The sequence below is a fragment of the Plodia interpunctella genome, chromosome 22, assembly GCF_027563975.2.
Source record: "Plodia interpunctella isolate USDA-ARS_2022_Savannah chromosome 22, ilPloInte3.2, whole genome shotgun sequence".
Lineage (NCBI taxonomy): Eukaryota > Metazoa > Arthropoda > Insecta > Lepidoptera > Pyralidae > Plodia > Plodia interpunctella.
In genome coordinates this window covers 6,745,268-6,771,488 of record NC_071315.1, presented here as the reverse complement: position 1 = coordinate 6,771,488, position 26,221 = coordinate 6,745,268, and the positions used below count along the sequence as shown (strand labels likewise).

General features: G+C 35.8%; 5 protein-coding genes and 1 long non-coding RNA gene across 9 annotated transcripts; 3 read left to right on the top strand and 3 right to left on the bottom strand.

The window, feature by feature from the left end:
* Positions 1–175: 175 nt before the first annotated feature.
* On the bottom strand, positions 176–1,773 carry LOC128679586 (uncharacterized). Its single transcript, XM_053761931.2, has 3 exons — positions 1,768–1,773; positions 1,317–1,463; positions 176–1,167 (listed from the first exon to the last, which is right to left on the bottom strand). Exons 1-3 carry the CDS (start codon positions 1,771–1,773, stop codon positions 232–234), a joined length of 1,089 nt encoding a protein of 362 aa, XP_053617906.2. The 3' UTR covers positions 176–231.
* Positions 1,774–1,895: 122 nt separating this feature from the next.
* LOC128679589 (uncharacterized) lies at positions 1,896–2,850 on the top strand. Its single transcript, XR_008405763.2, has 2 exons — positions 1,896–2,027; positions 2,526–2,850. It is a non-coding gene; the product is annotated as an uncharacterized LOC128679589 (long non-coding RNA).
* Positions 2,851–3,096: 246 nt separating this feature from the next.
* On the bottom strand, positions 3,097–8,925 carry LOC128679580 (serine protease nudel-like). The gene is made up of 8 exons (XM_053761922.1): positions 8,190–8,925; positions 7,861–8,011; positions 7,343–7,513; positions 6,729–6,870; positions 6,172–6,257; positions 5,001–5,064; positions 4,238–4,384; positions 3,097–4,088 (listed from the first exon to the last, which is right to left on the bottom strand). The coding sequence occupies exons 1-8, from the start codon at positions 8,782–8,784 to the stop codon at positions 3,153–3,155; spliced, it is 2,292 nt and encodes a 763-aa protein (XP_053617897.1). The 5' UTR covers positions 8,785–8,925; the 3' UTR covers positions 3,097–3,152.
* LOC128679579 (uncharacterized) lies at positions 8,912–16,992 on the top strand. Of its 2 annotated transcripts, XM_053761920.2 has the most exons (8): positions 8,912–9,680; positions 10,193–10,358; positions 11,114–11,390; positions 11,574–11,653; positions 11,952–12,015; positions 12,441–12,587; positions 13,546–14,094; positions 15,442–16,991. In XM_053761920.2, exons 1-8 carry the CDS (start codon positions 9,059–9,061, stop codon positions 16,609–16,611), a joined length of 3,075 nt encoding a protein of 1,024 aa, XP_053617895.1. In that variant the 5' UTR covers positions 8,912–9,058; the 3' UTR covers positions 16,612–16,991. The 2 variants fall into 2 exon arrangements, with proteins under 2 accessions (XP_053617895.1, XP_053617896.1); XM_053761921.2 differs by lacking the exon at positions 13,546–14,094 and having other exon boundaries at positions 15,442–16,992.
* A 216-nt stretch (positions 16,993–17,208) lies between these two features.
* Positions 17,209–21,193, top strand: LOC128679585 (trypsin-like). Of its 3 annotated transcripts, none has more exons than XM_053761930.2 (8): positions 17,209–17,436; positions 17,706–17,864; positions 18,229–18,406; positions 18,837–19,119; positions 19,717–19,805; positions 20,272–20,335; positions 20,718–20,922; positions 21,077–21,193. In XM_053761930.2, the coding sequence occupies exons 1-7, from the start codon at positions 17,319–17,321 to the stop codon at positions 20,880–20,882; spliced, it is 1,056 nt and encodes a 351-aa protein (XP_053617905.1). In that variant the 5' UTR covers positions 17,209–17,318; the 3' UTR covers positions 20,883–20,922; positions 21,077–21,193. The 3 variants fall into 3 exon arrangements, with proteins under 3 accessions (XP_053617905.1, XP_064292748.1, XP_053617904.1); XM_053761929.2 differs by having other exon boundaries at positions 17,210–17,436; positions 20,718–20,902; XM_064436678.1 differs by lacking the exons at positions 20,718–20,922; positions 21,077–21,193 and having other exon boundaries at positions 19,717–19,809; positions 20,272–20,334.
* On the bottom strand, positions 21,108–24,432 carry Vha13 (Vacuolar H[+] ATPase 13kD subunit). Its single transcript, XM_053761933.2, has 4 exons — positions 24,262–24,432; positions 23,061–23,161; positions 22,307–22,405; positions 21,108–21,757 (listed from the first exon to the last, which is right to left on the bottom strand). Exons 1-4 carry the CDS (start codon positions 24,341–24,343, stop codon positions 21,686–21,688), a joined length of 354 nt encoding a protein of 117 aa, XP_053617908.1. The 5' UTR covers positions 24,344–24,432; the 3' UTR covers positions 21,108–21,685.
* Between the last annotated feature and the right edge of the window lie 1,789 nt (positions 24,433–26,221).

Below are 26,221 nucleotides of genomic sequence, written 5' to 3'. Positions count from 1 at the left end.
ATGAGACTCGTGGACTTACTGGTAACAGCAAGTCCACACATACACACCCGTCTGAAGTCTCAAGCGCGTTGCCGATTAGAGGTCGATCCTGGGGTATTTAGCCTAGAGTAAGAATCACATAGTGCCCGTTCTTGGCTAACATCGATGGAATTGATAAAAAATAACAAAACCGACGTGAAATTGCACATTTTAATGCACCTAAATAAAAGCTTGCCCCGATAATATTTCCTCTCAATTCTTTGTGTAAACTGTTTTCTTTTTTAGTTGTTCCAAATAAGAGATTTTCATTTCGTTTAGTGATAACGTCGCGTTCCGTTTTATTGTACTAGTGCTCGTTTCACTTCTCTGCACTACGATTCCTGGAGTTGCCTTTGTTTTAATTTGGATTTCCTCCTTGAGAGCTTCAGAAAATAAGTCTATTAAGTCTTGCCTCGACAGGAATATTTCTGTATCTGTTTTATTATTTCTATAAGTGAGATCAAGGGACGGTTGCGAGGGTATTTCTAAAGGAATCTGTATCCCTTCATTTATTTCCTCAGAAACAGCGCTTGTAGTACTCAAATTTCTCTTCTTTTCTGGTAAGTACAATACCTTCAAAAAGTTTTTCGTATCGCTATCATCATAGTTCTGTTCTAATTTTTTTACATTTGTTTTGGTATCGTTGACGAATTCGTTCATTTTGTCTATTATATCCATAACGTCTCTCTCGATTTGTGTTTCCAGTGCTTTGTCTTTATCTACAGACTTAGTTACATCTGCTTCGAGTTCTGATAGTTCTTCTATTGTTTCTGAAGACGAATTACTATAAAAATTCAAGTCAAGTTCAGGGATGGTAGGTATAGTCAATGGTTTTGTTGCCATAGTAGTAGTAGATGTGTGTTGACTTCTTGTTCCTTTTTCAAGGTTTTCCATTATATCGACTGCTTCAGCTTCTCGCAGCAAATCTCTGGCTTCATCGCTGCCAATCACTTTATTTACGAATTCCTTCAAAAGGCCTTTCGTCTGTATTTCTCTTAACATCTCAATCTGTTCCATTTCTCTTGCTTTTTTCTTTATTCTTAACATCGGGGTCACTTGGAAAGTGGTTTTGGGTGAGGTATAGAAGATGGGCGGGGTTAGGTCCAGAGGACGTAATAGAGTAGTTCTCTTTTTGACCCTGGCAACGTTCTGCAATAAACATGACATTGTTTAGTACCATTTTATAAGTTTTAGCTAATGCTGTTAATCTTATTGGTCTTCACAAATCTGATTCGTCGACACAATGAGAAGAAGAAGCAGGGAGCAGAAATCTAAATGAGGATGGAGAATACACCAACCTGTTCTATAATGCTGTCGATCCAGTCGGCGTAGAATCCAACCTTGGTGAAGACGGTCGGCGCGTCAGGGGTGCCGCACGCAGCGGACCCGAAGCTGACCACACCCACAAGGACGCCGTTGAGGATCCCCGGACCACCTATATCTTTCTAGAATCCAATTGAATTAATAAATGTCAAAGACCATTTGTTTCGAAATTTAGTCTTCTTAAAAAAAATCATAACTGCTTAAACCTCAACTAAGAAGAATATATACTAACTGATGAACTGAAGGATATGTTAACAAAACTGTAGGTTAGGTTGGTTCTAATTTTGGAAATGGAAAAATATTTCGGCTAAAAAATAATAATTGTGTTGCTCATTAAAAAGCCACTATCGATACAACTAATTATCGGTAATTTATATGATTTTCAAAGCCAACAATCGATAATAAAACTATCGACAACCTGAACACCAGCATTTTGCACTTTCGTTAGTACAGTGTCGCTGAGTTTCGAGTTTAATATTTAGAATCTGTTATTTATCTTCGCCTAACAGTTGAATAAACGGTTTATCTATCTATCAACACGTTTGATTGTTACAGTGACTGAACCACTACCAGCGTCGCTGTCAAAAGAATCGCAGAAGGCCCAGTTAAGAAGAATGCTGGAATTACGAGTGAACCCCATCGACGGTATATCCTCCAAATGGGACTACGACAATGATAGATGGAAGGTAATTTGACGGTTAATTCTTTATTCTCTTGGTAACTCATAGGCTAAACTCATTCTCCATCAATAAGGAAGGCCAGTGCGCCTGCAGCGGGGACATTAAAATGGCTGATGATGATTGTTTGTTTATTTGTAATAACTATACGAAAAGAAGTACATAAATTAAAACTAATACAAGAAAAACGAGAGCAATATACCCTTGCTGTACAGACCGATGGTAAATATCGACTACTTTATACTAAATTAATTTTTGATTCCCAAAATATGTACCTTAACCATGGAGCTTTATGTGCTTTATGATGTAATCAAATACAAAGCATTTCATTGAAATTAGCTATTTAATGCATAACTATCTAATAAGATTGATCAAATGATTTTCCTATGCAATAGCCGTCATGATTTTAATTTATCGCCAGATTTCGTAAAATCTCTTATTCGATAATTTTTTCTTCGCACTATTATTGGTGTTTTATTAACATATTATATTTTTCTTTTGTTTCAGTAACATACAAGTAAAGTTATAGATTTGGCTTGAAAAGCATCTTCCCTTATCCGTTACATGATTTTGATCAAGTTTATATATTACATGACTCGTAAATTGATGACCTTCAGCTATTAATATCCTGATATAATTAAGATTTATTTGGAAATTGTAATAATGAAGGGCGTTTACATGTCAACCAACATGAACTTAGTCAAAATCATTTTATTGATGAGAGAAGATGCTTCCTCGGCTGCATCTTAGACCATAGGATTCTTCGTGATTTGGTATTATGTAGTCATGTATTTTCTCCTTATATTTCAATAAAATTACGTTCTTTTTTGGATTTTGCATTGTTTTATTTCCCTTCAACTATTCTGGAATTGTTACTGTTAATTGGATCTTACTGCTACTAGAATGAGACTCGTGGACTTACTGGTAACAGCAAGTCCACACATACACACCCGTCTGAAGTCTCAAGCGCGTTGCCGATTAGAGGTCGATCCTGGGGTATTTAGCCTAGAGTAAGAATCACATAGTGCCCGTTCTTGGCTAACATCGATGGAATTGATAAAAAATAACAAAACCGACGTGAAATTGCACATTTTAATGCACCTAAATAAAAGCTTGCCCCGATAATATTTCCTCTCAATTCTTTGTGTAAACTGTTTTCTTTTTTAGTTGTTCCAAATAAGAGATTTTCATTTCGTTTAGTGATAACGTCGCGTTCCGTTTTATTGTACTAGTGCTCGTTTCACTTCTCTGCACTACGATTCCTGGAGTTGCCTTTGTTTTAATTTGGATTTCCTCCTTGAGAGCTTCAGAAAATAAGTCTATTAAGTCTTGCCTCGACAGGAATATTTCTGTATCTGTTTTATTATTTCTATAAGTGAGATCAAGGGACGGTTGCGAGGGTATTTCTAAAGGAATCTGTATCCCTTCATTTATTTCCTCAGAAACAGCGCTTGTAGTACTCAAATTTCTCTTCTTTTCTGGTAAGTACAATACCTTCAAAAAGTTTTTCGTATCGCTATCATCATAGTTCTGTTCTAATTTTTTTACATTTGTTTTGGTATCGTTGACGAATTCGTTCATTTTGTCTATTATATCCATAACGTCTCTCTCGATTTGTGTTTCCAGTGCTTTGTCTTTATCTACAGACTTAGTTACATCTGCTTCGAGTTCTGATAGTTCTTCTATTGTTTCTGAAGACGAATTACTATAAAAATTCAAGTCAAGTTCAGGGATGGTAGGTATAGTCAATGGTTTTGTTGCCATAGTAGTAGTAGATGTGTGTTGACTTCTTGTTCCTTTTTCAAGGTTTTCCATTATATCGACTGCTTCAGCTTCTCGCAGCAAATCTCTGGCTTCATCGCTGCCAATCACTTTATTTACGAATTCCTTCAAAAGGCCTTTCGTCTGTATTTCTCTTAACATCTCAATCTGTTCCATTTCTCTTGCTTTTTTCTTTATTCTTAACATCGGGGTCACTTGGAAAGTGGTTTTGGGTGAGGTATAGAAGATGGGCGGGGTTAGGTCCAGAGGACGTAATAGAGTAGTTCTCTTTTTGACCCTGGCAACGTTCTGCAATAAACATGACATTGTTTAGTACCATTTTATAAGTTTTAGCTAATGCTGTTAATCTTATTGGTCTTCACAAATCTGATTCGTCGACACAATGAGAAGAAGAAGCAGGGAGCAGAAATCTAAATGAGGATGGAGAATACACCAACCTGTTCTATAATGCTGTCGATCCAGTCGGCGTAGAATCCAACCTTGGTGAAGACGGTCGGCGCGTCAGGGGTGCCGCACGCAGCGGACCCGAAGCTGACCACACCCACAAGGACGCCGTTGAGGATCCCCGGACCACCTATATCTTTCTAGAATCCAATTGAATTAATAAATGTCAAAGACCATTTGTTTCGAAATTTAGTCTTCACGGGCACTGTTTCAAGTCAAGATTTTAATTCCATATTTCTTCAATACTACAAACTGTGAAATTTCGGAACGATACTGTACTGCTAAACAGAAATACCGAAAGAAACTTATTTAAACAATGTTGGACTCTATCACGCTAGAAGGGCCTACCATTATATGAATAATAGAATACTATATTATTATTATTATTTTATTGTGAATTTTACGATAAGGGAGAAGATTTCTTTTTTGACTACTGGGTGGATTTTGATAAAACTCGACATGTGGGTAGAATAAAACCTGAAATAGCATATACCTAGTAGGGTAATTAGGTACCTAGTTTCTTCTGAGATTCTCAACAATTACGATTACTCACAAATGACTGGGCGTACTAATCTGTTACTAATCGGGTCTCGCAGAAGAAGAACCCAAAAAGTGCTGGTATCACGTTGACAAGGATGTATATAAATGGCATTGGTCTGACTAGGCAGATAAAGATGACGACGACCGAGCAAAATGCAAGAGAAGACGTAGGAAACAAGACTCCGGCGACCGCTCAGATGAGAGAGAGATACCCACGTTGCAAGCTCCACCGCCGCGAGACATAAATCCAGCACAAAAGTTTTTCTGCGTGACGTATTCCCTGAAAATGAAATAACACTCAAGTATATTTGCTTTTTGTTTTTTTAATCTCCGACGCAAAAAGAGCTGGGTGTTATAAGTTTGACCGCTAAGTGTGTCTGTCTGCCTGTGTACATGGCACCGTAGCTCATCAACGGGTGTCACACGTGGGGTGAATGAATATTTTCACGCCCTTTTTGAAGAACTTCATCTTGTATTCTTTAGGGAAAATCACGGCAATCCACAACCTCGGAGAACGCGAGAGGAAAATTCCTTTTTATGCGAGCTTTTTAATCCTGTAAGGGACACTTTGGACTTTTATAACAATTAAAAATCCTGACTGCCCTCTATTCAGTTTAGTTTCTTTTACTCATTAAATTAATATACAATTAAATATCAAGTTGTAGGTATATATTTTTGAAACCACCTTACAAAGCCCTTTTATATCCTACTCGAGTACATATTGGCCAAAAATATTTTTTCTGCTTGTAGTTTACGCAGTATACTTATACTGCGTAAAACATGCTGAAAAAAAGTTTTTGCCGTACCTATATTATACTAATATGAAAGTTACTACTATTATAGCAAGAAGAGAGTTCAAGAGAGTGATTGAGTATAGAGGAAGCGAGTGAGATTTGTCAGGATCGTGGCGAGTGGAAAACTCTATTCTCTGCGTACCCCATTGGGACACAGACGTGGCGTCATAGATAAAAGAAATATTGTGGCGTAAAGTCATCATCACATCGAGTGTGTTATTGCTAACACTGGTGTCAGATTTTATTCAAGTCTCCTAAAGGCATCTGACATGACTTTTACGACTACTTACCGCCATCTAGTGGCAGATATTCGCATAGACACTAATAAACTAAACTGTCAACCAGTGTGCAGGTTCCCTCACGATGATTTTCCTTCACCGGAAGCTTGTAGTGGTCTATGAAAACTACTATATATGAGTCAAATTGGTATACAAACTATGGCACGAGTAGGTTACGAATCTTAGACCTTTCAATGCACAGGCGGGTGTTTTAACCATTACACCACCACTGCTTCAAAAAAAAATAGGGTCAAAAAGAGAACTACTCTATTATGTTACTCTATTAAATTACGCTGAATAACTGTGAGCACTTACTGAGAGTAAACAACTTGACATTCTTGGACAGGATAGATATCGAGCACGGTGAACGACAAGTACTGATCTCCAACATTATGGGTAACCTGCAACAACGGTCACACATCTAAAAAATCAAATTCAAAATTCTTTATTCAATATAGGATGATATACATCACTTATCGACGTCAAAAAAAAATACTTAAAAACTAAGTCTACTGCCGACTTCCAAAGCGCAGGTGAAGAAGAAGCGGCGCAACAAACTTCACCGTGGCCTTTTCTCCAAAGACCTCAATTAACAAATGTAGGAATCCAAACATTCATCAAAGCCAAATCATTTATTCAGAATAGGTGTGACCGCAACTTCGATAACGCGCGCGGTTCGAACTAACGTTATATTTTACAATAATTTTCTAAACTCTTCAATTGAATAGATAAAGCAGAATTAGTTCCAGTAAAAATGACCCTTCGTATAATCGTATACGTATATCGTGAGACCAAAGATACAAGCACACTAATAGTGGAAGATACAAGCACATTTTCACGTCATAATTCCAAATCATATTAATTGTTCTTACCTTTTTTGCTCCCCAACCTACTGTAGTGATTTCGATTTCTCCTCCACCCCTCCCGTACTTCACCACAGGCACCGGGTTTGGCTTGCGATCTAATTCAATTTTCATCACATTCATCCGCTTTTTCCTCATGAATTTCAGTTGCCTGAAATTCAATTTATCTTTAGTAAATAAACTATTTGGTACTTGGCAAGATAACCACAGAAAATAATTCAATATGGAACATACGCTGATGTCAGCACGAAACGAACCAATACATGCTGAATATATGTAACGGCTAAACCCCAAAGTACATACAGCTTGACCTAGGTGGAGCCGGCCTTAGATAATTATATCTAGCCTGCTTATCTTTGGCTAGATCTAGATTCCGTCACCACCCCGGCTAAACCTGTGTACCGGTCTGCCGGTCTACCTGTGACCGGGTGTAGCCGGACTCAGTTGGTTACACCTAGGTAACATATATGCATACATATACCGTAGCTTGAAATACATATTGTTAGGGTTATAGAATTTTTTCTTACTAACAAGAATGCTATGCTAACGGATTACTGGAATAAGCAACCACTCTTCTCAACCATTGGATCGGCGGTGGTCTTTCTGGCATAATAGTTTTTTACCTCAGTAGACGCAGAACACACAAATTGTTTTTCAGGGACTTCGGATCGTAATTCGGGTGGAAGTAGATCTCCAAGACTTCAATGTTCTCCCCTCCAGTGGTGTGGAAAGAGCTACCAACTCGCGCCGTGAGGAACTTGGGGTTCTCGCGAAAGAAACGGTTGTTCCAAGACCTGGAATCATTAAAAAATAAAAGTAGAAACTATAGTACAATGAGTAACAAGTGATTGAACGAAATTAACTGAGCCATACAGCGCTAATTTTATCAAATTTCTACAAGCGACTCAGCCTGTCACACAATTTATTTATGAAAAGAAAAAGATATGGAAAGAACCCATACGATAACACACGGGAAATAAGGCTTTAAACACCATTCCATGTGAAAGATCAAACTTAAGTACGTAGTGCGTAATAAGCATCTATAAATTGAAAGTTAAACTCTATTCATTTGAACCAAATAAACAGGGCTGTGGGCGAGGCTAAAAAATGATGGGAGCAAAACTAGTAAATAACAATTTACAATTGTAAACAAGAGGCGGCAGTGATGATCAGGTCAGACTTGATGATGGAGCCAGCGCATTGGAACTGGTTGAACACGTGGATACTGGCCAGAAACGGAAAGTCCTTTATCTTGGCTTTCTGGCCTTGGAAGATGCGGCGAGCACTGGGCACTAAGGAGTATAGAACATAAACAGATATTAAGTTTTAAATGATTTTCAAAAAGTTGGTAACTATCTTTGGTTATACTTTCGGTCGTATTTCTTATCTTTGAACTATTTATCACTACATTACTGTATGTATTTAGTGCAGTGTCAACCTACGAAATTAAATAAATATACAAAATATTACCCCAAAATTCATTATCGTTAATGAGATTATGGCTGTCCTCATCAGATTCCAACCAGCTTTTATCAGAATCTGTTTTATTCAGTGCTTCTGAAAAAGTTCTGTTCTTTTCTAGGATCTTAAAAATGTATGAAACTATCTCATCTGAAATATTTTCGCTATAATCGTATCTTCCCGTATAAAGGTCGAGATTTGTCAGGAATCCTTCTATGTGTTTTATTACATATTCATCTTCAGTCACTGTATCATGCTTTATATCTTCATTTAATATTTCAATTACGACGGCCATAAAATTGCGAGTTTCATTGTTTAATCTTGTTTTATCGACTCTTGTAAGTTTAGCTATTTCTTTCAAGTTGGTGTAATCTTGTAGAGTAGTAGATACGAGGTAGTTGTGGATCAGCGAATACTGCTTCAAATTTGGCCGATCTTTATTTAATTTTAAATTGAGCAGTGAAAACAAATTATTCGTAGTTTGACGTATAGCTGTGTCTGTCTCTAAAATGTTATTTTCCTCGACTTGAGGGAGCTCGACGAGGGCTGATGCGTCACTGAAGATATTCACAAACAAAAAGACGATGAATAATTTTGAGAACATGTGATTGAACAATAATATGGAAGATAGAAATAATACTGTAAGGATGTAGGTTACAACAGAAGTATCCAGTTAAGAAATATGTTTGTATAATAAATTTCACCACTTTTATGAGCTGTTTTATTTCGATTCTAGATTTTTCGTTTTGCAATCCAAATATCTGCTCTTGCAATAATCGTAAATATTTTATAGTTTATTTTTTTTTTGTTTCGCAACCTTTTTATTGGCAATGATAGTATCCCTAATTAGGTAGCAATTTTTACTATATTATCTAGTTATGAACACAGTTACAACTTTTCTAGCGGCCATTAGTATCTTAATTTGTACTACGCAATATATATCTACAGCTACAGAACAAAATGTTACTCCGTTTTTGAATAAAAGACTACAGAGTAACATCAACAGCTTATTTTACCATTTAAAAATTGACAATAACTTCAGAAGATCTTTCAAAATAAAAGTGTTACTGATAATGTACGTTAACCTCAATAATGCAATAGAATATAATTGGAAAATATACTCTAATTTAAGAAAGAAGGTAGCGATACCTCGTAATGTAACAGACAACCTTCTGTACAATGTCGTCGAGGAAGCTTTACATGACTACCAAGAATATTTAGACGTAACAGCAGAACTAAACAAAAGTAAATCAATAGAATTCATTAAGTCTACACAAGATGATGAAGATGAAAATTATTTTAAAAATACTACTATCAACAATACAGCGGTATCTGCAACAACAAATGACAGTAATATCATAAAGAAGTTTGTAGATAATATTGACAAACTTACCGTCCATGATATAATGGGCGAGCCGGTGAACAAAACATATCTTGAAATTAACAAAGAGAGAAGATATAAAATGCCATTTAGGAGGAATTTGCAGTTAAAGACCTGGGGTTAGTACACATTTATTAGCTACTCGCGACCCGTCTTGGCTTCGCTCGGGTAAAAATCGTAATAACAAATTTAATATAAATCACGTAAACTAGAGATATCGTATGTATGTATAAGACCTATATTTGTTAATTGACGTCCTTGGAGAAGAGGCTGCGGTGAAGTTTGTTGCGCCGCTTCTTCTTTACCTGCGCTTTGGAAGCCGGCAGTAGACTTAGTGTAATTTTTTGACGTCAATAAGTAATGTGTATCATCCTAAATTGAATAAAGAATTTTGAATTTGAATCGATTAAGTTACATGAAATATGAAATCACTAAACCGCAGCATGCAGAAATTATTGAGCTTATCGCGAACAGACAGGAAAAAAGCGGCAGAAGACTTTGTTTCATAATGTAAGGATGATACAAAGAATATTATAAATATACACAAATATACTTAAATTTTAGCGATTTCATTATTTTTTTTAGATAAACTGCAGCTTTATATTTCAAATTTGTTGTTATTTCCACCTAGATCCCAACGAATTCATCAACAGTACTAATAATAGAAGAATGAACACGGCACAACTAGTGGAAAAGTATCCGTTCATAGCCAGTGTCCATGTCCGGAACAAGTTCGCGTGCACTGGCTCCATCATCAGCAAGGAGGCGGTGTTAACTGCCGCGTCGTGCCTGAAAGAGTGAGATGTGAAGTTTTTGATCATTTTGTTTCTTCTTCTTCTTGTAGTGCCATCCATCTCCATTACTGGAGGTTGGCCGTCAGTTCCACAAACTCCTCCCTGTCCATCACCAGGCGAAACAGGTGTTCCACTCTGTTGATTTTGTTTCACAAACATCATTCACAAACTTTTACCATCTTCCTATTATATAAGTCGTTATTTCTATATTTCCTATAGTTTAGCTGTACCATCATGGGTCTACATAAGGTGTACCAGATCTTCAATTTTTATACCTCTACAGAAAATGCTCATCAGGCAGAACAACTTTTGTTAAGGCGTAATTTCTATATTTCCTATAGTTTAGCTGTACCGTCTTTGTTCCCCATAGGGTGTTCCAGTTTTTAAAATCATTTATACCATATATCATACCCAGGCTTAATAGCTATATAACAAAAGAAACTTCTTTACTTACTGGACTTATCCGTCCAATAGTTCCGAAGATTAAGCGTGTACAGACAGACAGTTTTTTTAAATTCTTTCTCTGTTACTATGACTCTATCGCCTAATTTTGTTTTTTTTTTATATATATAAATATATTCAATGTACAGGAGTTTTTTTTCTACTGTTTTATTATAGTATGATTGATGATTATTAAATAAAGTGTAAAATGCGGACTTAAAGCCTAAGGCTTTTTCCACGACTCATCCGACAAAATGATGTAGAAAAAGTAGCAGGAAAGTTTATGGAGCATAACTTGAATTGTATTCACCATTCAGGGCAAAAAATATCCGAACATTCCTGAAAACGACGCCGAACATGATCACTGTGCGGATCGGAAGCGATTTTGCTGACAAATATGGCGAAGTAGTGCCAGCTTTAGATGTGAACATCCATCCTCAATATGAGCCGAGAACCATGAAGAACAACTTGGCCATCATAAGACTGAAGTTGCAGAAACATGCTTGGAATCGACCGAAGATTAGAAAGATCCGATTAGATTCTCTCACTGACGAGAGGCGCAGTATACAAGTTTTGGGATATGGTACTGGAAAAGTAAGTCGTTTTATAGCGTGAATCAATATTTAACTTGTGACATTTGTTTATTTACTTATTTATTTAATGAGGATACAATAAAAAGCATTTAAATAGCAAATAATATCTTAGCATCAATGAAGGAGACACAGCAAGAGGAAAACGTGACTCAAATTTCAAAATCAACATTGACCATGTTTTCAGGGAGATTCGAAGAAAATCAAATTAGAAGTTGGCAGTCTTGATATGTTTCCCATGAACTCATGCTCCAATGTTTACACAAGGTACTGATTGTCGTTTCCTTTTCTCTCTCTTACTCTCTCTCACCCTCGCGTGCACTTTATGGCCTGCTCTATTTCACCTCGAAAAGAAGATAACTCTAATTCCAAGCCTTGTCTTACTTCTGATCACGTCTTGACGTGACAAAGATAAATATTATTTAGGTATTTGCAAAAACACGAGTTTATATTGTTTATAATGTTGTGTAAACTTAATCCTCCATTTTTCACCGGCTATTATGCAAATTCAAATGGAGTGCAGACTCTTTCTGAGCTGATTTTTATCTTTTTTTTTTCTATTCAGGACGCTGTTTTCTACAGACAATTTCTGCGCTGGTGTAAAATCCAAAAGAACTGGTTCGACCAACGTTAGTATCATTTTAGTTATCGTCATTATGATCATTATAATCGCTCTTATCATGTCTCCGAGTGCATTCACAGCTGCTCCACTTTATCCTAATATTCCTTTAAATTTTGGAGATACTGCTGTGTTTTTACGACCTGCTTGACGTCTACCTTGATATTTATATCATGGTGCAGGTGTTAATATATCATCTTATACATGAATACGGGAATACTCATTTGTTTGTTAATAAATCAGCTATCCCCAACGTCGGTCCTAAAAACATTGAAAACGACACCAAAAGTTGAGTCCGTAACGTCAATATCCTCCTTTAACTCTAATATTACTGTTGCTTTGAAAAATAGGGCTACTCCACCGACAAGAACAACGTTCTTAAGTACTTGATAATTTAGCTTGATAATGATTTTAATACCCTTATTATATTTGCAGTGTGGAGCAGGAGGCCCGGTGGTGTCCGGTGGTTACCTTGTGGGTATTGTCAGCTACGGTCCCCCTGTGTGTAGCAAAGGAAGCGCGCCATCTGTGTTTACGAAAATTAGCCTTTACATGGAGTGGATCGTACTCGCCCTCCACCAGGTAATTTAGTAATAGTTCTTCTATAAATATGCACATCTACCTAACCATTTATTGTAAATCTTTCTCTTTTGCCGTATGTAAACCGTTTTGCCGTATGTAAACCGTTTTGCCGTATTTAACTTGATTATGCTATTGACTGAATTCTTCTTCTTTGCATGACAACTTCAAATTATGTCTTTCTAAAAGTGAACCACCTCAATGGCTTCGTATACTGAAATGATGCTAATATTATAAAAGCGAATGTTCGGAATTAAGGATGTGAGTGACAAATTAACGCAGATTCGGCTGAACGGATATCTATGAAAAATTTTACATGTAGGTAGAACGTAACGTGTCATTCTAGAATAGCACATAGCGTTTTAGGTTATGTACATTTTACCCCAAAAATTCCCCGAAAGCGTATTTAAATAGTAAAATGCAAAAATGCGATAGTAAAATGCAAAGTTTATGAGGATAACTAAAAAAAACTGTAGGATGATTTTTATTTAAATGATGGTTAAAACACGGTTAAACTTAGAATTCGTCGCAGTAAGGTCATAAGTAGCAAATTCAGTGACCACTATTAAAATCATAATACAGAAAATTCTCAAATCTAAGCTATTTGCTAAATGAAGACTGGCGTCGTAAGCTATAGCCGTAAGGGTAGCCACGTCAGAAATACACGTAAGTGGAAAAAGTGTGACGATTTAATTTAAAGTCTTATATACCAACCGAAATTCTCCCATGCAATTTTGATTGTTTAGAAAGTTAGGTTTAGAAATACAATTTAAAATTGATTCTTCTTGTGAAAAAGAAATAATTATACGATAACATTGGACAAAGAAGAAAATAAAACATTATTTCTGGCCTATGACTGAGCAACAGCCTGTGTTGTTGATATTTTCTGTGGTTGAACAAAATAATCATTTTCCTGAATATGTGGCAAAGATAATGAACATTTTGTTTTACTAATTTTCAGAATTGGAAAACACAAAGTTCAGCTTTGCCCACAAGTTCTGGCGGAAAATTTAAGTCAACCCGTATGTACTACGATGACGATGATCCCAAATTATGGACGAAGGCCAGTCGCGACCGGAAAAAAAAGTCAGGAAAACAAAAAAAGCACACAAGAGAAAATGAAGTTAAAAAAAAAGTGTCTGAAGACAAGACGACAGTTGTAGACGATGAGCAAATAAATAATAGCAATTCATTTGTTGATTTAACATTGTTAAGAAATAAAGGGAGCTCTCACTCTAAAACGAAAAAGTCTGTAAAAAAGATAAATAAAAAGGAACCATTACTTGGTTCAGTAGTAGATATGGACACAATAGTCAAGATAGAAGCAGTAACACTTAAAAGTACTACTCCCACACCAATTTATTTAGATGATGACCATCCTGTACAACTGGCAGTTAATTATTATACAACTAAATCCCGTTCAACACTGAAGAAAAAATCTAAAAAGCATATACCTAGGTCTCACGTTGATATGTCGCAGGCATTAAACTTGCTTAACATGGCGAAAAAGGTAAAAAGTGGCCAAAAGCTAGATTTTATCGTAAACCATCTCGATTTGGACACAGGAGTAACTTTTGATATGTCAAAAGGTGATATCAGGAGGTCACTACAAGTTGGGCCAAATGATAATAATGATTTCGCGGACCCCATTCAGTCAATGAATGGGAGATTATTGGATATACCCACGAAGACCTACAGACTTAATATCTGACATAGGAGACAGTCTTATAGAAACTAATACAAATTAAATTCCTAATAACAATTAGATAAATGAAGTCATAATCAACTTTACTAGATAGACTAATACTATAGTTTAAATGAGGGATGAAACGTATTATTATTATAGATGTGTATTTTTAAATCCAACTCTTAAATCAAGACAGGTTGGTTGTCTTTTGGACACTTAAACTTTGTTCGTGGTGCTTAAGTTAATATCGCAAAATGTGTAGAACATTTCCATTTGAAAGTAGTTACTAGGAAATTAAAATTAAATTAAATTGGGTTAAATAAAATTATATATATATATACATTCATATACTTTTTATTCTAATTATAGTAATTTAAAAAGCCATATCTACTGATAATACTTATATAAAATAATCTTTAACATTTCGTTTACGCTATTACGTATTTAAATTCAAACTTAAATTGTACCATAATTATGTTTGATTTAAATTCATAGCTAATTCATAGAAAATAAAGAAAATTTTATCTGCAAAAAACACGAGTAGTACACATAGAATTTGGATAAAAGAAAAATTTTAAAAATTTATCATTTATCTAAGTATATAAAATGATATAATAAAATTATTTTGAACCAATTTATAATATTACATTCAGCACAGGAATTTTAGCAAAAAAAAATTGCTATATTCTACCAGGGTACCAAATTTAATCAGTATTAGTTTATTAAACAATACAATACAATACAATAAAAGATCCTTTATTGTCCAACAAGTATAAGTAGGCACAAGTAAGTAGGTAGGTAGGCACGATATCGTTTGCTTTTATTAATTGTCGTCTTATGGGGAAATGGCTGTGGTAAAGGCTGCGGGAAGTCGGCAGTAAACTTAGTTGTAATTGTTTGAAGTCACAGCACAGACCATTTAGCTGAAGTCAAGTGATGAAGAATTTTAAACAGACAGACGTTCGCAATTATAATATTAGTATGGATAATGAAAAAAAAAGAAATAAATATAATAGCCTAATTTTACTTGATGTATTAATTTTATTTTAATCGAAGAACATTAAAAGTCTTAAATAAGTGGTCTAACTAGTTATAACCTACTGATTATTATTACTCATGCATACATGTCATAAATTTGAGATAGAATACTTATCCTTTACTATTTTTCAGCAATTGGAAGAACCAATTTCAGAGGATATTCCAACTTTAAGTACTTTAAAATCCGTGTTTCTTTATAATCCGGGTAACAATTACTTTGACGAATCTGAAGTAGAGTTGGCGCGCGAGGGTAAGACCCGTAACGAGCCCTACTCCTTAGAATCACTATCTATACTTGCCTACACAACAAATCCTATAACAACAACAAGCAATGAGAAACAAGAAGCCTCAACGAGATCATACAACGAGAATCAATACGTTAACTTTCCATATGAACCAAGTGAGTCCTCTAGTGAACAATCTAATTTGGAAATTGCTGCAGAAAATAATTTCGAAATGGCTGCAGAAGATAATTTACAAATAGTTGTAAAAAACAATAAAAAAATATCTCTAAAACCTAACCTTAAAACATATGATAACTTCGCTAAAAGTAATAAAGAACAGAAAGGATCAAACATAAAACAACAAACAAAGAACATATCGGACGAATTTTCTGAAGAATCTGGCAATAAAGACACTGAGGAAAATACGGTCACTACAGATGCTAATAAAGAAGAAGGGACTCATCATTCTACATCTGAAGAAGCGGCTACAAATGTTGGAAATGATAAATATGAAAAATTTACACGCAAAATTCCCGATAATGATAACACAGAGGAAACCGATGATGACGACGAAAATATAAAAGTTACCGCTAAAAATGCTATTACTGATGATCAGAATGACGAAATAACTTCTAAACATCCTTCAAAGAAAAATAAAGTTACAACAGATGATAGTGATACTAAAGAATCTTCATCGAAGTCTGTAGAAAATAAAAACACTTCTACCTCTGACGAAAGCAAATCTTCTGAAGACGAAAAATCTATCCGTCAAATTAAGCGTAACAAACAGGCAACCGAAATAAAAGGATTCAATATATTATTGACAACCCCACATTTAAATAAATTCGTCCCCGATATCGGTTTACCAGAAGATCTGCCGTACAAAAAGCTAGTGAAGCAAAACAGTGAAGAGGTTGATTATTATATCAAACATATGATTGATAAAAATTCTGTAACTGTGTATAACATTTTGCGAACAAAAACTAATATTCCTCGAATTTCGACTAGAGAAGTGATATGGGACGATATCAAAGAATATTTAGTGAAAAATAATTATAACCATATAAGTGTCAAATAAAAATATACAATGTTCTAGTTGACTGACCTTCTACCCTATTAATTGTAAAAGATATAGCATACTTGAATCTAAAATATGTTTTGTCACTATCGCACTTTACAACATTTGGCGTTATCAGATCGAGACAAAACATACTTTAGCTTAAAATACAATCGTCAATAGTCATTTAAACTGCTGGGGCACTGTCCGTCTTTACAGATGGATAAGGAGTTTGGGCCAAGACCCACCACGCGGACCAACGACTTTACGTGCCTTCCGAAGCACATCTTTTTTTCAATAATAGGGCTAGTGTGCATGTGTAAATTAGTAAAATGTTTTTATAACCTATATATTTAATCATAACAATAAATAAATTTCCTATGTGATAAAACAATTACTATTTCTTTCAATAAAGGTATTGTTTAGGAGCTATTTGATCTTGACTTATGAAGTAACTATAATTAAATCGAAAAAAAAAAGACTGACAAAAGCGGAACCAACCGGATACCGTTTATTATGGCTGGACACGAAATCATAATGATGTCCGACAACGCTAACTGCGGGCAAGGCGTTTAAATAATATGATTTCGAAAGTACAATACAGGTAGGTATAACGCACTTTACATATGTTGACCATAAAACGTGCAATAAAAATACAATAGAGTGATCCAATTCCGAATGAAGAAATAAAATTAAAAGTTTACAAATCAAGCGAATATTCAGCCAAAATGGAGTCCGGTAACAAAATGTCGGTACTGTGGGCATTGCTCTATGTGATAGGATACGTCAGGTGCCATGCCACATCATCTTCGTCGTCAGACGACCTGTCTGAAGATCAGTCTAGTAGTAAGTACTACACACCTATTTACTATGGAAAACTTATAAGTGCACATAATGACAAGGATACTTGATCCGGTGACTGAATATCAAAGTCAAGCTTATTCCGGACCCCATTCAGACCTTCACAGACACTTTTTTATATGAATTTTAATTTATATGTATAAGTAATAATATTTGTTAAAGCTACACACTATTACCTACATTAAAAAAAATGAAAAGTAATCCATCCTATTTATCTATTTGTGGAGGTTATTTGAGCGTTTGTGTATCAACAGACGAAATAGAAAAAGCGGAGCGGCGCGCGTTAGCTCTGGACAACGAGTGGCAGTACGAAGGTATACCCATCGAGTTCCCAGCGCTTCCGAGCCGACGGAACCTTAACGGCATACAAAATGTTGGTCCGAACACCACCAGCACTACCACCACTACCACGAGTAAGTACCACCCGCAAGCACTTCTTCAAAGGCTATCTACCGGTACTCTCTTCTGTCATAGTTCCCAAATAGAACTCTGTTATCTATCTGGCAATGAGGCTAATTATAAAAATCAATCTTTATTATTTTTTCAAGAACAATTTAGGAACTCGAATGCGCAGTGGTTCGCGTGCTCAGGCTGCGGTAGACCAAAAATTTTTACGAGCTCCTCCGTGCTTCGGCCATTAGTTTAGTTAGTGAAGTTACTTACTTCACTATCTCAGCAACCCAAAGAAGATCTTGGCCTAAAATTTCTTACAATTTCCCATTCTGCACCACTTCTTGTCAGTCGGTTATAAAAGTTAAACATTATTTTCATTCCAAGCCCGCAGAGTATATCCTCCCAACAGCTATAAGTACCGTCGCATATACAACCCCGACGAGCTGGCCTTCGTGGAAGACCACAAGTTTATTGCTGCGTTGTTAGTGAACAAGCAGCTCTGGTGCGGCGCCGCGATCATTGACACCGATAAGGTCTTGACTGCCGCTCATTGTCTGCAGCTGTAAGTATAAAACGCCATCAACAGGCTTAGAACACATAAGATAGGTCGTTTCAAAACAGGTACATTGGCGTTTCGCTAATAGTGGTCGTGTGGGGAGAAGACAATGTCTCACCTTCGGGCCCAAACTGCACACAAGGAGATCTGATGCTGGGCGCAGGGCACACATAATGCATTAACCCTAACTAACTGTTTGTCAATAGTCAAGTCGACCAGTAGTAATATTATGTCTTGATAACCTTCTGTCTAGATTTCTTCAAAACCGAAGTTTCTCTTCCTCTAACCGGAGCGACTTCCCGGTAGCTTCTCAAATGTTTCTTAATTATCACAGCATTGGCACGCATATTATCCTTGGCAGCATCAAGCCAACACTTTTGGGTTTACGAATATCCATTGTTCATGGATTTTATCTGTCATTATGATTGCTTTTCAGCCAGTATAACAATCGCTTCTTCCGAGAATACGTCAGGATGCTGAGCATACGAGTGGGGTCAGACAACGCCACCTACGGAGGGGAACTATACAGGGTTGCCGAAATCAAGTTTCATCCGAACTATAAGCCCCAGACCTTGGAATTTAACGTAGCAGTACTGAAACTCCATAAGAACATCAGCTTTGACAAGATCGAGACTAAAATTGAGGATATCGCCTATACTAGAGATAAGGTGGTACCTGTCAATAAGGAGATCACGTTTTTGGGATGGGGTTCCGTCGTGGTAAGACATATGAACTAGACAATTATAAATTGACTTTCCTCATTTGCTTATTCGTAATCGTTAACTTAATATATCTGAAGATAGTAGTAAACATGGAATGAGTCATGAAACAAAAGACTTTATTGTCTTCTCTATTTCACAGTTTCTGAGATATCATCGACTCATGGATTTAATAAGTACTTCGTACAAGTACGTAGGTACTTGTACACTCTAGCCGAGATGCATGGAAGTAGTAGTACTTCCATGCATCGGCTAGAGTGGACGATGGCGCACTATGTTTTCCGTCACCGTAAGGAGTACAAATAGGTACCTAGTGGTCGATGAAGACTAATATGCATGCATATGTTAGATTGGTAAATAAAATCGTTAACACGGGTGGGATTCGAACCTGGGACCTTTTGGAATCTGTTTAGCCACGGAATCTGTTTAGCTTTAGCAACGGGCGATCTCTATACTGATGAAGTATGAACGTACTCTCTTTCATCTCAGCGTTTTCTTGGTTTCTTCATCAACCATTGGCGTCGGAGCCCAGGTTTCGCGTTTAATCCATAACCTTCCTTTTTTGGCCTTTGGATAAAATTGTGAAACGTTTTTCAGGGAGTTGGCGGAGATGGAGGCGTCGTTTTGTTACAGAAGGTTAATCTACCAGTGTACAACTTAGCAGACTGCCAAGATGTGTACGGGAAGTAGGTAGACGACGCATTCATTTATGCTGGCTATACATTATCTCGATACAGTTCGCCAAACATTGTCGAATACTTTTTAATTTGCTATTAGTAACGCCATCTGTTGGACTTCGGCGAAACTTTTTATTATTATTCATATTTTGTAGGCTTTTCGTGCACAAACTTTATACCGAGCTCAGACACATGCCGACGCGAATGCGGGAACATTGCGTAGTTAGTATGAGTGTTTTAATTTACCGCAAAGGAAAACCAGCAATGTATAGTTTCTGAATCCGCCAAAGTTTGGCAAATGACAGAGCTGGCATTATGCCAACTCAACACTGTTTCTGGAAGGTAGAAATGTACCTACGACGTGCTGTCAAAGTTTGGCAAATAGTTTGCCAAACTTTGACGGTTCTGAAAAATTCTTACGGGTGCAATGTCCCCGGGGAACTAGTGTTTTTATAACCTATAATTGTTCTTCCAGAGAATTGGTCACAAAAAGCAATTTCTGCGCTGGCTTCATTACCATTGCGAAGAACGTCTGCAACGTAAGTACCTAGGTAGTAACATATGAGTACATACCATCTGTTGACTATTTTCCGTACAGCTAAGCAGATACGATTTCCCTTAGGGATTTCCACTTTCTTGTCCCTCTACAAAAAATCTTAAACAACCAATAAAAAACAACACCCAGTTCTACACGTAACAGAAGTATATTGTATTTCATATACATCAAACAATGTTATAAAATTTCGCGCCTTTCTTTCGCACTATGATTCGTACTGTATACAGCAAAGCAAAATTCACAATCGTCTCTTGTGATTGGCTGAGCTGCCGTCAAATTTAAAAACGCCAAAATTGACAATGACAAGTATAAAAAAAATTAAGTACCTACCTAAGCATGAAAATCAGTACAAGTTTTATTTTTAGCACGACGCGGGCGGTCCTGCAGTAATGGATGGCCAGTTGGTCGGAATTCTATCTTTTTCGGCCCAACGCTGTGACGTCACGGATAAGCCGGCCGTCTTCACCAACATAGGAATCATCGCTGATTGGCTGGATGATATGATAAAGCCCGGGCTAGCCGCACAATGATTGAGATTATAGCATTGACGGTATGGACCCTTCTTATGAGGTATTATGTAGCATAAAGTTTACTAATTTAAAAAATCTAAATTTTACTACCCATAGCCCCTAACCCATAAATGATCTGTGACCCCAAGACTGTGTAACTGTGATGTTTTTGAACTTTTTGTCACCCACATACTAAAATAACTTATTTTTTCCAGCTCTCTTTGATCGGAATGAAACAATAATAAATTACATCAATAATATATTTTCTCTAATACTGTACACACCAGTTTCCATTTGAAAAGCATAACAAGAAATAAAAACAATTAAAAATCGGCATTTGTTTTGTTTAAACTTTAATTTCTATTCAACATACAACATTGAATAAAATACAATTGAACGGTATACCTAAGTAATAATAATATTTTTATGCGATTGCAGGCCGTCGATCAAATGGAATGATATCGAGCTGATTTTCTTTACGGCAAACAACAGTGATTATTTTAAATAGGGAGAAACCAAGCGAACGTTATATACAGCGTGGTGGCAGCCATCTTTTTCGCGCTTGTCAAAGTGACAGTTGTTTACGCGCGCTGTCAAGGCCGCGCCAAGAAGCTGAAAACCACTGAAAAGCAAATCCAAAGTATTCGCTTTTTAGAAAAATCTGTTCGAAATACAAATTTTTAGATGTTATTGCGAGAATAAACGGGTTTTACTTAGTGGTTTTAATCTTCTTAGGCCGCGCGCTTAATTCTAAGATTAAACAGATTACCATAACAATAAACTATATTTTCGCTGTGTAGCGACGAAATATGGTAACTTTAGGTTTAATCTATGCGGTAGTTGATGTGCAACTCAGGCTTGATGTCGTAGACAAGATGGAGCATGTCTGTGATCACCTGGAAAACGAAAAAAAAATTAATGAAAATACTATTTAAAATAAATGATTATGAACCAAATACTAAAAGTAGAAATCTGCATAGAGCCAGCAAATTCGCCACTAGGGGCGCAAATAAACATATAATTAAACAAATAAATATAAATATATTAGGACAAATCACACAGATTGAGCTAGCCCCAAAGTAAGTTCGAGATGATGCTGATGTTTCGTTTTCAAACAAAATTTTTACGTTTATGGTGCGCAAGCGCGCGTTACATGTTTAAGCCTCAGTGTCTCTATCAGTCAAACTCACTATATGACATAATGGTGTCCATGGTTTGAGCGTGTGGTACCGCTCTAAAATAGGACCACACCATATTCTCCCGTGGACGTCGTCAAGGCGACTAAGAGGCACACAGCATAAGCAGTTGATAGGCAACATAGCATTGCCAAGAAGCGTCTAGTTGTAAAATCACAACATTTTTAGGTAATTCTTTTACACTGACATAAGAAGATAAGAGAGAGAGAGCTATAATGTAATAGAAAAAGTTGTAGAATGAATACTAACGGCATTTTTCTGTGAGTTGACCATTTTGTTCATCTCATCAATCTTGACTTTCGTTTCGGCATCGATCTTAGCAGCCACTCCTTCCCGGGTGCCCATGTGCTGGAAATTAATCATGACAATTTTAATTTTACATCCTATTCTCAAAAATGCAAAAGCATATTTGCATACGAGATGAAATTATAGCAAAGTAAATTATGATGAAAAGGATTTATAAGAAATCTTGAACTAAGATTAAGATGTTAAGGTTATCTCAACAAGTGAATCAGATAAGAATTTTGTTGCTATGTAATTTTTTATCAGATTTTTCTACATAACTAAATATACTGACAAAATGGGTCATGAAGAATTATATATGAAAAACGAACTTAGCATGAAACTTTTTTGTGTTCATTTAAAAAATTACTTCTGAAAGTTTTGAACAAATGTAACTTTAAAACTTAAATATTTGTCTTGTGAATGTCAAAAGTTAGATTTTTCCATAGATTGGAATATGATATATGGTTCTCACCTTAGAATAGGACCATTTAGAATTAAAGAGATAAATGATTTAATTATTAAGAGACCATGGTCTACAATATCATTAAAGGTGTTAAGCTAATAGACAATGTCTTGGCCAACAAAGAGTGGATGGTGGCCAGTCATAAAATCACAACAAAATCTCCTTAATTTCTATGCATAGCCAAGAAACTAGGAGTTATTTATGGGAAAGAGAAAGTATTATTATTATTGGTCCCATTCCGAATGTGACGGTTACCTTGGCCTCAAACTCTTTGAACTGCTTCTCTCGCTCCTGTCTGTACCTCTCCACCTCCTCCTGAGCTTCATCCTTGGCCTGCTTTAGGCGTTTCGCTTTTCCTGTAATAACGGTAAGTTCACTGACAGTTTCAATGATATCACATTAAACAAAAGGCAATGGCGAAATACTACATTAATAGTGCCCAAGAAGTAGTTGTGTCTATTATTCCACACGATGCACAGCCATTAGGAATACTACTATGAAGAAAGAAGAAGAGACAAAACAAACAACAGCTTTTAATGTCTTCAAGATAGCTCTTTCAGTATGTATTTAAGATTGAAATAATGCAACAAATTTATTATTTTATGTGTTGCTTCCCAAATATATATATTGTAAGCATCAATTAAAAGAAAGGCTCTATATACATTTTCTGTAAAGGTACTCCAGATGTATCTGGTGCACATTTTCTATTGATATATGTCACATATCAAATAATTATCATGAATAAAATGTGTGGGGTATATGTGTACCTTGTCATATAATTGCGTCTATGACAGTTAACCTATTAATTCCCGTGCAGCCCGATCTGATGTGATCCTACTTGTTCAATTGTTTTTATTATCTCCAGGATTGAAAAGTTAATAAGTTAATGCAGATGCTTTGTTATGCAAACCAAATGAGGATTAATTTGCACTCATTACATGATATAGCTCTTTCACAAGTCATAGATGACAATGCACTCTTTGAAAATGAATTTATTAAAATAAACCCTAAATGCATATCTTTTTTATTTACTTTAAATTTATTTACATTGATGCCAAACTTAAATCACAAGCAGGTTGCTTTAATAACACATAAACTGATGCCAATACAATAAAATGGTTTGTGTTGTTAAAATTATTGCTAAAAATGTCATATTGGATAAATTGAGCTCTTATACATACATCAGTATATGTAATAACAGCCTAAGTTTAGGTCTAATGGTAATAGCTATCCTACGACATAACGCGTCTATCCAGGGTCAAATCATGTGACATCATCCAATACATACTTTTATTAAAAAGCAATGATTTACGCACTAAATAGCACGATTTAGTATTTTCAGTGACTTGTTATGGTGATATAATAACATTTATTACTAGAACTATGAAGGATTATGTTTTCACACGAATAAAGAGGGTGTGTGAGGAAGCTACAAAAACGCAAAAGAATTACTTACGCTTTCTCGCCTCTGAAACTTTCTCAGCTGCCCGCTTTTCAGCAGCCAGCAATTGCTGGATCCCCTGTGTCTGGCTCGCCATTTCCGATACACACAAAAACTATGTCGAGTTACAAACGAAACCGAGACACGAATCAATAAGCGCAGGACAGATTGTGACGAAAGTCATATGATTGCTGTAGTTCCTAGATGTTGTCACAATTGGCGCTGTCATCGACTCGTGCTCGACACCAACTGCGTAGACAGAAACGTGAAAATATTTATTTTTATAGGTTTACAAATGTAATTTGATTGAATCCACCAAACTCTTGATATAATTTGTGATGTTGTAATCTAACCTCAGTAACTTCGTCATGGATTTTAGATATTTTAATGGTTTTACAAAAATATATAGTATAATAACAACTGCAAAACTACGTAAAACGGTTTTTTATAGTTGTTATTTATTTTATAAGGTTGGTAATCAAAAATTTCAGTGTCCCGCCTGCTCAACAGATGGCAATAGTATAGTATTTTCGGAATTTATCTGATTGTTTCCGAATGATAATGGTAATAAATAAGAAAATTTTGACAAAAATGTACCTAGTTACATACCTATTTCTACAGATATCCTTATTACAACGTACACGTCAGCCGTCTAAAATTGCTAACCTTGTCTTTGGTTGTTACATTGAGCGCGTTATTTAAAAGTAATAATAAGTAGTGGTCACTGTGCTAACTGAGACGTATAAGCCTTCTTTTTTCAACTGCTGAGAATAGGTGCTAATGCTTAATAAACGCTGTTTATTTCCAAACTCTTTATTGCACAAAGAAAATACATATAAAGAAAGCGGTACATTACAGGATTTTATATAGTACTAGCTTTTAACTGCGGCTTCGCCCGCGTACCCATAAATGAAACTGAGTACCCATGTCCTTCTCCATACTTTAAACAACATGTAGGTATGCAAAATTTCAAAAAGATTGGTTGAGTAGATGGAACGTGAAAAGGTAACAAACAAACTTACTTTCGCATTTATAATAGGTATTAAGTTCATGGTTCTATTTCAGATAAGTTCGTGGCTAAAATTATGTAACTCAAAATTATTTTATTATTTTATGTACTTCTTTACATTCCATTGCTAGGAAAAATATTAGTTTTCCATAGTCAAACAAAATAACTATAATTAAATAACTCATTTTAATTGACTGAAAATTATAGTTAAGTACCCTAGTTGTTTTGGAAAAAGGGCAAAAGAAAAATATATAGGGATCTGAATAATTTTTCGGTTCCGTACATATTTTTGCTTTATAGGTAAAAGTATATGCTATATCTAAATATTACTTTATACTACCTAATTTTTTATTTTTTTATTCCACATTTATTTTTTTATCTGGTACCTAAATTCTGGAACACACTCTGTAAGAAGTTGTAGTAAGTTTTTTTATTCGCACTGTAGCTGTTGTGATGGTGTCCCACTGATGGGTAAAGGCCCAAGAAAATGGGGATTAATTTAGTGGACAGCACATTTTCAGGCAAAAGTAGATTATAAGTTACTTACTAAAGATTTTGCTTGATACGTCGCTTGCACAAAAGTATAATAAGTTTTCTTTGTCCGTTGAGAAGATAGGTTAACGCTGCAACAGGGGCAACCTCAAGCGGACCATAAGCTTGCTTTCCTATTTCGTTTTATTAAAAAAATCTTTGATCATAAATTTTGTTTTGAACTTTGGAAGTTGGGTAAAAGTATATGTATTCAACTACTAAGGGGGACTGTAGTTCACATAGTTTCGTCTCTTTCACAACTCTTAGGACGGAACGAAACAAAAGGTAAGCCCCCACTACTTCCCAGCTAACATGACATATTTAAAATGCCGGTTTTGCTTTAGTACCTGTACATTTCTATCTTTGAAATAATGAACCTATGAGCCTTACGTTGTGGCGCAGCAATGGATTTCGTGGCAATGTAAAATGTACCGT

Bases quoted from the DNA above. Each gene is read 5' to 3' on its own strand.
- LOC128679579 (XM_053761920.2), top strand. From the start codon at position 9,059: ATGAACACAGTTACAACTTTTCTAGCGGCCATTAGTATCTTAATTTGT. The intron at 11,391-11,573 runs GTAAGTCGTTTT...CCATGTTTTCAG, and splicing joins TGGGATATGGTACTGGAAAA to GGAGATTCGAAGAAAATCAA. The intron at 14,095-15,441 runs GTAAAAAGTGGC...ACTATTTTTCAG, and splicing joins TGCTTAACATGGCGAAAAAG to CAATTGGAAGAACCAATTTC.
- LOC128679580 (XM_053761922.1), bottom strand. From the start codon at position 8,784: ATGTTCTCAAAATTATTCATCGTCTTTTTGTTTGTGAATATCTTCAGT. The intron at 8,012-8,189 runs GTAATATTTTGT...TATACTCCTTAG, and splicing joins TAACGATAATGAATTTTGGG to TGCCCAGTGCTCGCCGCATC. The intron at 6,871-7,342 runs GTAAAAAACTAT...ATTGAATTTCAG, and splicing joins TGTGTTCTGCGTCTACTGAG to GCAACTGAAATTCATGAGGA.
- Vha13 (XM_053761933.2), bottom strand. From the start codon at position 24,343: ATGGCGAGCCAGACACAGGGGATCCAGCAATTGCTGGCTGCTGAAAAG. The intron at 23,162-24,261 runs GTAAGTAATTCT...CCGTTATTACAG, and splicing joins AGTTTCAGAGGCGAGAAAGC to GAAAAGCGAAACGCCTAAAG. The intron at 21,758-22,306 runs GTTAGTATTCAT...TTCGTTTTCCAG, and splicing joins TCAACTCACAGAAAAATGCC to GTGATCACAGACATGCTCCA.
- LOC128679585 (XM_053761930.2), top strand. From the start codon at position 17,319: ATGGAGTCCGGTAACAAAATGTCGGTACTGTGGGCATTGCTCTATGTG. The intron at 17,865-18,228 runs GTAAGTACCACC...TTTCATTCCAAG, and splicing joins CACTACCACCACTACCACGA to CCCGCAGAGTATATCCTCCC. The intron at 20,336-20,717 runs GTAAGTACCTAG...TTTTATTTTTAG, and splicing joins TTGCGAAGAACGTCTGCAAC to CACGACGCGGGCGGTCCTGC.
- LOC128679586 (XM_053761931.2), bottom strand. The intron at 1,168-1,316 runs GTTGGTGTATTC...TGTTTATTGCAG, and splicing joins TCGACAGCATTATAGAACAG to AACGTTGCCAGGGTCAAAAA.